Here is an 11996-nt window from a genome sequence, read left to right as displayed (position 1 = left end):
ATAATTTTTTTTATTTGAAATTTTAACTTTAAGTATTCAAATATTAATATGTAGAATCAGCTAAGCTAAAAATATTGGTCAATTTCCCCAAACACAAATACATAATTTCAAACAGCACTTGTGATTTTCATGCAAATTATTAAATTATTTTTGATTTACTCTTTAAGTTTAATGACGTGATAGTAACGCACATATGGACTGAGTTAAAAATTATAATACTTGCAAGTTTTCATTTATAATACCTACACCAGCCAAGTAAAATTTAATTTGATTTACGCTTAAATATTTTATTATTACAATTATTATACATATTAACTGCAATTTAATATTAATGATTTTATGAAGTATGTATATTTTATGTATATATTACTATTCAAAGAAAATGTATAACTTTAATAGTACGTGCATAGCATAGTGTAGAATCTCATTTTGATATTAATTATTAATTTCAATCATAAAACCAAAATGTTATGATGATTAACACATACGGCGTTTTTATACTAATCTAACTATTTCATTAAGAATTTTATTATACAAGCATATACTAAGTTATGCATAAGTAAAGGCATATGTATCTATATACTATAATGTACATGTATAAAAAGTAAATTTATAGAATACTCATGGTAGATAATTGTATTGTATTCGCGCAAACACCCACTTAAAAAAAAAAAAAACGGGAATATGAATCATAAAAATACATACCTACATATTATAATTAGAGATATAAATAATAAATTTCAATATAGTATATATATATATACATTTGTATTCACATATTGTATCTTAAAATTTATATGAACACGTTTTCGATGACAAAATAAAAAACAAAATGAAAAAAAAAAAGAGTTCATGCTAAAAAATAATTGTATGTGAAATGTTATGTATGAAAACAATAAAAATAATTGAAAGTGATTTTATTTTTTGCATCGCGTGTTTAAAAAAAAATATTCAATTGCATTTATGAAAATTAACAATAGAACCGATTATTGTTAATATCATTATTTTAATAATTAATTATATGGTTGAAAATTTGACATTATAAGTTTTTATAAAATTAAAAAATAAGTGTTTTAGATGATTTGTATATGGAAAAATAATTGGATATGAATTCAAATATAATATGCACACATTTGAAATTTAAAGTGATTTTATACAATATATCAATTATAAGTTATTGTGCAGAACGTTATTAAAATATTTTAAATACATACATATATGAGAATTTTTCGATATTTTAAATTTTTTTTTTTAATAATAATCTAAAATAGGGGGAACCCCAAACTATTTTGTGGCTAATATTATTATTCATGTTAATTATATAATATTAATGATCTTGTACATAATGTGACAAAAGTGCAACATATAATCAAACTATATGTATAAGTATTTAAGGTACGTAAATATTCATGTAGGTATTCAGTTGATAATTCGATGATGATTACTTTTATAATTTTATATTTACATAAATTGTTTGAATTAAATCAGTTAATATTAGGTCTGAAATACAGTAATTCAGTATAATACATTTTAAGCGAGAAGAGTTTAAAAAGCAGTTGTAATTTAGGAAAATTGAGGTGGATATATCACGGGATGATTTCTCTCTTATAATTTCTCTGAAAATTTTTTTACGGGAGTTAAATATGTATATAGCTATTATATAAGAAATTATTGGCTAAGAAATATGGTAAGTATAAAGAGCTATACAGAAATGCAAAAATTTCTCAAATATTTTGCAAATCGTTATTTAGTGAACACGAATAACTCTCCTGATTTCCCTATTTTATATACAATATACATGCGTGTATACGCATAGATGTACTCGTATGTGTAAAATTATTAACTTATTTTAAGAAGCAATGTCATAAAATTCGCAATTTTATGTTTATTTTTTTTCTTCTTGGTATATTAAATTTTTTTTATTGTGATACAAAAAAAAATTTTTTTTTTTTGGTTTATACTAAAAATACTCAGCCTATTTCTATACATACATTTATTTGTACCTATACATTGATATTATGTTTAGGAGAATGTTTTTTTTTTGCAAAGTGATAAAATTTTCGAAAAGAGTTTTACGTTAATTCGACTTGCCAAAATTTTTATTACAACAACCAAGCAAATTTTCCTTAAAACCAAGAAAATTTTGTGCTAAGATTACATAAGTTGGTAAACGGTGGTTACACTTTATTCGTCATAACTGCTGATTACATAAATGTAATATTTGATTCATATTAAAATTCTAACACATCCTCATTGCAAAATTGTTAGTGTTAATAATGATTTTTTTTTCAATTTTGCCTTTGCACATAATTTTGCTTTCAAATCTATTAACAAGGTTAAATAAACTATTCAAATATCTTCAATAAATTACACAGAATTTAAATTTGTAATATAGCCATTTTAAACCTTATATAACATAAACTTATTTTAACGTAATACGAAAAAAACTAGTTCATTTAATTATTCAAATATTTGCACATCATAAACTAAAATTGGCACAATAAAATTTTGGAACAAAATTTATGGGTGATAAAATTTTTGAAAAATCATTAAATTTTTAAAGAATCTTAAAATTTTCGATTTAAATCATTAAAAACAAATGTATTTTCTCTTATAACAATATTATATATTTTAATTACTCACAAAATAAAATTCTTTAAAGTTCATAATATAAAACTTACCTGAAAAGAGAAAGAAAAAAAATTTTTTTTATTAGTTAAAATATAAAAATAAATTTAAAATAATTAAAAAATTAGAATTCGGAATTAATTAACAAAGCTTAAGAGTGCTTACTTAATTAAGAGAAACAAATTTAAAGTACGTCATATACAAGATTAAACGAAACAAATAGGGCTATTTAGATCATTTTCTAAAAAACGCTGGAAAACCGAATCATTTCGCACTCTACTAATCAAATACTAATATTTTTAAAGTAACTCTACTCTAAATATGGCATAAAGTTAGGAATAATAGAGGAGTAATACTTACAATCCGAATATAATAATAGGAGTAATAATTACAGGATACTTTATTTTATTTAGAATTTTAATTTCAATTCATTGATAAGGTAAACTGATCACGAAGTATATAGTAACCGATTCGGAACAATTTCTTACAAATCGTATTTTCAATTTTCTTCAAATCAAAAGTCTATAAGTACAGACATTACCGAACATTAGAAATTTATTTATACCCTACTAAAAATATGACAAATTAGAAAAAACAAACAACTAATACCTTAAAAATTATATCGGAAATATCCAAATATAGAATATTGTTCTAAATTTATTTGAATTTAAGTTTTTAGATATTTTGAATCTAACTTTATGCAAAGATACCCATTTAGAGGTACAATTACAAAATACCTATATATTTATATACAATCTATTAGTGATTGACATTATACTTTTGAAAGGTTTCTTTAAATAATTGCATAAACTGAATTTTGCAAAAAACAAAAAAAAAGTAAAGAAGGAAATTCAAAAATAATACCATATAAAACAATCTCCCAGTTCTTACTTAATATACCCAGAAAAATCAATAAGGTAACACGTATTTTGTTTATCCATTTTTTCAATATACTCTATATGTAGAAGGCAAAATATTTGTAATCGAGAATTTTAAAAGTGACCTTTAAAGTCACATTATAGTGTAGAAAATTTGTTTTGTTATTACTTACACCAGAAATAATATTGTAAGTGTAAAATAGTAATGGTAATAAAATTCATTGCAAAACTTAACCTTAAATTCAATGAAATATTTTGAAAATTGATACGAAAGGGTTTATTCTATTTTCAAAAGGGTTTATTGTAATAAATTTATAATATCAGACGAAATTCTCTTATTGTTAATTAATTAATTTCTGTTTCAAGTAAAAATTAAGTCAAATTTCGCATAAAGTAAACACTCAATTTTAAAAGTCCACTTTTTATACTGAAAATTGTAACTAAAGGGAATATTCAAATAAGATTTCATTCGATAATAATTTTTTCTGCCCTTGTCTGTCCAAAAAATTTTAGTGGCTGAACGATAGTATTAAAGGTATTAAAATATCAAATCCAATGGAGTTTCTGATTAGTATAATCAATTACTGAATAATCTAAATAATATAAAGTGGTCAGTATATTCTCAGAAATCACTTAAAAAATCGTTTTCTGAGAATAAATGTACATTTTCCATTTTTAAAATTCAAAAGATCCAAAAAAATCACACGTAACTGTTGAACTTACCATCCATAATCTTTACTATTTTTCACTTTGTAATTATTATTATGATTAATTGTGTGTATTACTAATATCAGTGTGTCTATGTGTGTAATAATATAAAAAATTTGCTAAAGTAATAACAATAATAATAGTAAAAAGAGTGTCAAAGATTACACTTACGCACTGACAACTTTTAAATTTTAAAATTTAATTAAATTAGATAGGTAATTTTTTTTTACTGTACGAATGAATTTTCTATTCAATCCCAAACCGTATTTTGTTATATAAATTTTACACCTTATTGTAAGCAAAAAAAAAATCCGAAAACAGAAAATGTTCAAGAATAAAAGTGTAAAAGATTAATTTAAATAAAAATTCAATAAAAGCTGTTCAAAGAACAAATCAAAACTGACCATCGCATCAAATTTTTTTTAGAATTAGTTAAAAAGATGTAGTATTTAATTATTGTATTAAATAGTTAATTATTTAATTACTATGTCAGCCTTCCAATGATTGTCATTAATTCTTAAATACGGATGAAATATAATACTCGTATCTAATATATTATACAGTGTGCTTCAAAAATCATATCCAATGTCATTTTCAGTGAAAGGTCTACATTTTTTTCCCCTCTTCACTTCTAGGAGAAGCATAGGGGTAGGCAGTCATGCCCCAGTTTCTTTGCGTCACAGAGCTTTCAAGTAGGTGACTAGCCTGCCGTAGTTTGTTTTCTTTATTCACATTATTAAGGTTTAAATATTAAAGATTATAATATAATATTCAATATTTTATAAATATATGAAAATTATTTCTACACTAATTTTTTTATTTTATAAATATTGCATATTTAGTTAAAATAATATTGAATATAATTTTTTTTAAAGTGACCTGAACAAGGTTTGAACCCAAGACCCCTTCGGTTAAAGGACCGTTGCCATAACTACTGCAAATGATCAGGTTAAAAAAGGTCTATCAAATAATATCCATAATAAAAATAATCTCTAGCAAAACAAAATTTTTAGGTTCTAAAAAATGCTATGTATTTTATAAATTTTTCATCATAAACTCCTTAACAATTTATTTTTATGTGACTAATTTAAATTATATTCAAAACTACAAATATTTATGTACCAGGATTGAAAAATATTTTAGAAAAATTTTAAATTATTTTAGAAATATTGGGTAGATCAAGATATAATAAAAATTTTGTGAACTTTATTGAATGATACGGTTCAATTTCAATAAGAAATTTAATTGTCTGTTAATATTATTAATTCCGATTTATACTTAAAAATTTTTAATTCTTCGAATTTCAAGTCATCGGTATTTGATTTTGTTGTAGTCGAATAAGAGATCGGTAAAACAATACTTTACTAATTGTATGCAAATAAAGGATAATAACTGAATTATATAATTATTAAAAAATTTCTTTCAATAATTTACTGATTATTAAGTATTTATAATTTTTAATAACAAACATACACATATATATATACATATATATATACAGTTATTAAAAAATTTCAAAATTTTCATAAAAATTGATGATATTAACAAAGCAATTAACATTAATTATTTATTAACCTTACAATTTCATTATAGAATTTTCTCAATATAATGTAAGTATGTATATATAAGCATGTAACTAGATGACTATATTACGTATGGATTCATTTGCTCATATACACTCATACTAAATAATTTCATACAAATACACATTCACAAATTACACAGTACTTATATTCAAAAATCGCAATGAAAAATAAATTATATAACTGTAAATACTATATAATTATAATCAAGTATTCTTATTTAGTCAAAAGTTCTTGTATAACGGAACTTGAACAACATAAAAAAAAAATAAATAAATTACAGTTATTAACGACATATTAAGATATTAACAAGAAAAATTTTTCTCTTTCCAATTTTTCATACATTCACACACACTATACGCATGTACATTATAAATACATGTATATGTTATGTGTGTTTGCATGTCTTATTAAAAATTTATACCTTGTTATTGAGTGTTTTTAATAAGTATAATTTTGTGGTCTTTATATTGTCATTTATGTTTAAAATGTTTCGCTTTATAGAAATTGTGAGATTAATTAGAAATTAAACATTAAATGATGATCTTTGAAAAGTTAATGGAAATATTTTAAAATTATTTAGAAAAATATATGAATTTACACATTGTTCTGATATTAACTCGATCGTTACGATTTTCAAATGAGAATTAATCGTGGAAAATTCATCAGATTTAGATTTTTCACTCATATATCAGATTATTTAGAGTTTCCCTCTCATGAACGGTATTTAGTTCCCATAAAGCATACTGCTGACAATACTTATAAGAGCAATAAATTTTTCAACAAGCTTCATTTATATTGAACAATACCATTTCCAAGCTCAAGTAATTAAGTGTCTTAACTAATAAGCATTGCAAAAAAGGATACTATAAGGATATTCTGCTTATTTTCATTAAATCAAAAATTTTTTTGAAAAATAACATGTTTTAATTGTGGAATGAAAGATGGTTAAATATACAAAATAATAAACTAAGAGATATTAAATCAAATATAAAGGGATGAAAAATAATAAATTATTTACCGATGCAAAAATCACTTAAATTAACAAGGCTAATAAGAGAACATTCCAATTATATACATAAATTTCTTTTTGAAAAAATTTCTTTATCTGAATGTAGTAATAACTTAACCATCCAACACATTTTTGATAATAATTATTACAAAATTTCAAGTATCAGAGCCAATTATTAAAATACACAATATTCAAGTCTTCAGAAGTAAAGGCGCAATATGTAAAAACAATATTTTGAACTTCTTTAAAGAAATCAACTTTTTTAAAAAAGTGTGATATGTTAATAAATTATTTACTTTTGCATTGTATAACTTTAACAAATTTGCATATTGAAAACTTATTTATGTAAATTAATGAGCAGGACAGGATAAAATCTAATAATTTTATAAAGGCCAGTAAAAGAACTTTTAATAAATTAATAAATAATTTAGAAATTATGTTTTCTCTTTAAAAAAATTTTAACAATTCGGTCGACTGTTTAAAATATTTTAAATATTCTTAACATTATTTAAAATTATTAACCATTTTTGTTAGTAACAGGAATATTTAAAAATCAAATAATTACTAATTATTATTTAGCCAAAATATCGATAAAATTAATCTGAAACAAATAATGAATACCTGCTCATAAATTCAGTAAAAAATAATTTCAAATCTTCAAGGTAATAAAATCTATCTTTAATTAATTAAAAATATATTTTTTTAATAGTTTATAATAAAATAATTTCTTCTCCCTTTTTTAAGCACTTTCCAAAAATTTTTTGAAAAATAGTGCTTATTAATTTCACTCTATTCTTCCGGCCATCCGTCTATGGACCCGTTTGCAAGTCTTTAACAAAATTTGAAAATATTATTTTAAATCTTCTTAAAACAGGAAAGTCGTGTCGAGCGTTTTCTACCGCGGCACAGCATAATTAAATATGAAAAACGCAAAAAAGCTCATTCTTCTTCTAAACTGTACGTTATAGGAATCTGAAATTTTAAATGCTTTTGTACATTTTTAAATATTTTTTTTGTTAACAGAAGATTTTTTTTCCACCTCCACCCCTTCTTAAGCTATCGCGTCTTGAAAGTTGGAAAATTTGAAATTTTTGACACCTTATATTTTCCGAAACTGCAAGCTTTATTACAAATTTCTATAAACGCAAAAAGCTAACAGTGAATTCCATGCCAACAAAAAATATAATCATTATTCTTAACACGCGCAATTAACCCATAAATTCAAGCATTATGCTTACAACTCTATCAATTATATTTTTTACCTCATCCGAAATATATGCAATCTTTGAAATAATTGAATGAAATTGACATAAATAGCGTAAAAGCTAGATGGTTTTTAAGTAGAATGTTGTTAGTTTAATTTTACTTTCACTTGTTTGAAGTGAAAAGTGCTACTTTGTAAACCATTGGCTTGACCCAACCTTATTTAATTTTCAATACATATTCAATACACAATTCCGTTATATTGAAAAATTCTGAAATTTCAATTGTAAAATTTTACTAAAATAATATAAGCATACACAGACACACTTGCTTTTTTTTTAATTTCGAATATTGACGTCATAACCACAAACATATATTATTTTCCAAAAAAATAAACTTTTAATTTATGTTTAAAAATATATATGTATGTACATATGTATGTAAGTAAAATTAAAAGAAAATGAACGAAAGAATAATAAGGCCAAGTCATCAGACTATACAAAAAAAATCTTTTTAATTTTCGTTTAAAATTAAAAAGCAAAAAAAACACACAAACACACAAACCGAAAACTTAACATTTCGCTACAATGCCATTAAATATTTTTATACTTTAGTTCAATGTATTTTTTGTTGTTGTTCTGTTTTTTCGGGAATTTTAAATATGAAATAGTGACGGTGCGTTTGAAAAGAATTTCAAAATCTTTTTTTTTTATTTCAAATGAAAAAATTTTAATTTAAAGGCAAAAGAAAAGTGATGACATTTTTTACCAATACTTTCAACAAAAATCCATGTGTTATAGAATTTTTTTTTTTTTTTGAATTTACGATAAACATAATTTTAACCTTTTAACAAATTTGCGTAAGAATATTTATAAAAATTCAATGCCTTTTTTTAAATTTTTTCAAAATTTTCTTAAAAATAAATTGAATTTCTATTGAATACTTTGTAACTTGAATTTTGTTAGTATAGTTATCAAAATAATTTGTCATGCATATGTTTAATTCCGTCCTGAGTCGAACTGTATATTTACTTGACTTATTTAATATTTAAAATCAGATTTATCTGTGTAAGTTTAAAACCATGTAGAAATTTTTTAATCTACGATAATTTATAAAAAATGAATCATCTTCAAAAAGTTTATAAGGGTCACTATTTATATTTCGGGTCTAGCAATAAAAAAACAAACATTTATCATTGGAAATGGTTTTATTGTTTTTCAAAATATTCCCCATGAAGATCAATACACTTTTGCATGCGCTGAAACCAATTTTCGTAGCACTTTTTCCACTCCGATTGAGACACCTCCAAAACATGGTTTTTGAACGCATCGACTGCTTCTTCAGGTGTTGAAAATCGTTGTCCACGCATTTTTTTTTTGATGTGAGGGAATAAGAAGAAGTCATTGGGTGCTAAATCAGGACTGTACGGCGGATGACCCATCAATTCGACATTTTGAGTGCTCAAATAGTCCATTGTTTCAGCTGATTTGTGAGAGCTTGCATTGTCATGATGAAGAATGATTCGCCGGCGCTTGTTTGTTTTCCTTATTTCTTCGAAAACTTTCGGCAAACAGATGGTGGTGTACCATTCAGAATTGACCGTCCTACGTTCCACTAAAGGTACTGTGGCCACATGACCGGTTATACAAAAAAAAAACGCGATCATTTGCTTCGATATGCTTCTTCCACGAACAACTTTTGTTGGATTTGGCTCGTCTTGGAACACCCGTACGGTCGATTGCTGTTTCGTTTCGGGCTCATATGCATAGATCCATGATTCATCACCTGTGACTATCTTATAAACGTCTTTTGACGCACCGCGATTGAATTTTTTCAACATTTCTTTGCTCCAATCGACACGAGCCTTCTTTTGTGCAATCGTCAAATTTTTTGGGATCCATCGACTACATACCCTTTTTCACGGCAAGATGTTCATGCAATATCTTATGTACGCTGGTGGAACTAATGCCCAAGGATGCCTCAATCTCACAGTATGTCACATGCCGGTCCATCATTATCATTTCGCGCACAGCATCGATGGTTTCCGGCAAAACGACCGAAATTGGCCGACCTTCACGAAATTCATCCTGGAGCGAACGGCGTCCGAAACCAAACTCTTGGTACCAGCGATTTACAGTGGTTTTTGATGGTGCTTCATCACCAAAAGTCGAAACAAGTTCATCGAGACACTCTTGTCTCGATAATCCGCGCCGAAAATCGTAAAAAATCATCGCACGAAAATTTTCACGGGACAATTCCATTTTTTGACCGAGATGAATTTTTCAAGTCACTGTAAACAAAACAATTCGCGCTCGAATGACAAAACGTTCTGAGTGAAGTTGTCCTAAAAAATGTCAATAAGCACATATTTAATATTGATATACAAAAATTTTAAATATAAGTTGGAAATATACCATAAATTTCATTATACAAGATCTGATGTATATAACTGAGAAATTGACCTTTAATTGAGCTTCATTCCTTGATAATGATTATAGTCATATTACTAAATTAAAAGATACTTAAGCTTAAGTTTTATAAAAATGAGCGCATCATTATAATAGAATAGTTTTTTAATCTTAACTATTGCAACACTAAATAAATGTGACATTATTGAATATGAAATGAAAATTGTATATGAAAACGAATGTATGAAAGAGCCATTAAATTTGCTTCTTCAATTCCAAAATATAAAAGAAGAAATTTTATTCTCTTATAAATTAGAAATTGAATTTGGAGAGATGATTTTTATCAATTATTAAAATTTTTATTCGAAAAATCACATACTTTCCGTCCTTATTATGTTCAATATTTAAAATAAGACTGTAGATGGCTAAGGGTTAACACAAAAAAAATCTGCATTTACTATATTATTATGCTCAACATTATTTCTTATTAGTACAATTAGAATTTGTTATACACTAATTCTAATTTAATAACATTATGGGACACATGTATCTAATATAATATTATATTAATATATTTATTAACCTATACACTCATATCTATTGTATATATGTCTATGAACATACACATATATGAGAGAATAAAAATAAAAATAACTAAGAATAGATAGAGATTTATTATAGGTTAGTGTAGCTATAGTTCAAATTTTTAAAAATAACTTTTAGCTTTTGTTCGCCAAATTTTACAAAAAAAAAAAAATAAAATAAGAAGAAAACAACAGGAAAAATAAAAAAAATAATAATATTTTACGATATTTTACAAACACAAATTTATTTTTTTTTTTTATTTCTGCAACAATTTTATTAAAGATAAATTGTACACATTTTTTAATAAAATTAATATAAAAGTTTTTTTTTCGTAATTAATTAATTGTAAAGGGATATCGTAAGTTTACTATAAAGAGATATCGTAAGTTAAATAATATACCCTTATTTGAACATTTACGATACGTAAAGTCAAAAAGTATCCGAAAATAAGTATTTCTTAATAAAAATATTTTAAAGGTTTTAATAATTTGGCAATTTTGACAAAATGACCAAATTTGGCAAAAAACTAACCGACTCTGGACTGCTATATGAGCTTTTTTACCTTTTTCTCTATCCATAATTTCTTCAGTTTTTCGATTAATACTTGGACTTTAACTCTACCAAAGAAAAATTCTTAAAACTCTGGAACGACCATTGAAATACTTTAATGGTAACCAAATTCCAACTTTACAAATGTTCGAATTAAAATTACAAAAATATCGTTCTTTTCTACTTACTATAACTATACCATATTCGTCTAATAGTGTCACGGCTCTGATTTTTATATTCGAAAGTAAAAATTTATTAACCAATGTGACCTACATATTTATTTTTCGTCTTTGTTATTTTTCAGTTTTCTTTTATTTTTGTTATAAATTTTTCACGGGCATTAACTATAACTAAATATTTTCACCATTATAAAGGAAGAAAAATATTTAAAAATTTTTATTTTATTTAAGCAGAAATTTGTATGTTAAACACAAAAAAAAAA

The 11996-nt window shown here is 24.4% G+C and overlaps 1 protein-coding gene across 3 annotated transcripts in view; it reads right to left on the bottom strand.

Moving 5' to 3' along the window:
- Window positions 1–2538: 2538 nt before the first annotated feature.
- Window positions 2539–11996, bottom strand: part of LOC129618470 (sodium/calcium exchanger 3) — a 38210-nt gene continuing 28752 nt past the window's right edge. For all 3 annotated transcript variants that reach the window (XM_055533250.1, XM_055533252.1, XM_055533251.1), the window contains one exon: window positions 2539–2681. In XM_055533250.1, coding sequence (XP_055389225.1) covers window positions 2678–2681 — 4 coding nt within the window. In that variant the 3' untranslated portion in view covers window positions 2539–2677. The remainder of the gene's footprint in view (window positions 2682–11996) is intronic.

Source organism: Condylostylus longicornis, unplaced genomic scaffold, assembly GCF_029603195.1.
Source record: "Condylostylus longicornis isolate FDR11 unplaced genomic scaffold, ASM2960319v2 ptg000007l, whole genome shotgun sequence".
Lineage (NCBI taxonomy): Eukaryota > Metazoa > Arthropoda > Insecta > Diptera > Dolichopodidae > Condylostylus > Condylostylus longicornis.
Note: the sequence above shows the minus strand (reverse complement) of the source record. Positions and strands in the feature narration are given on the sequence as shown.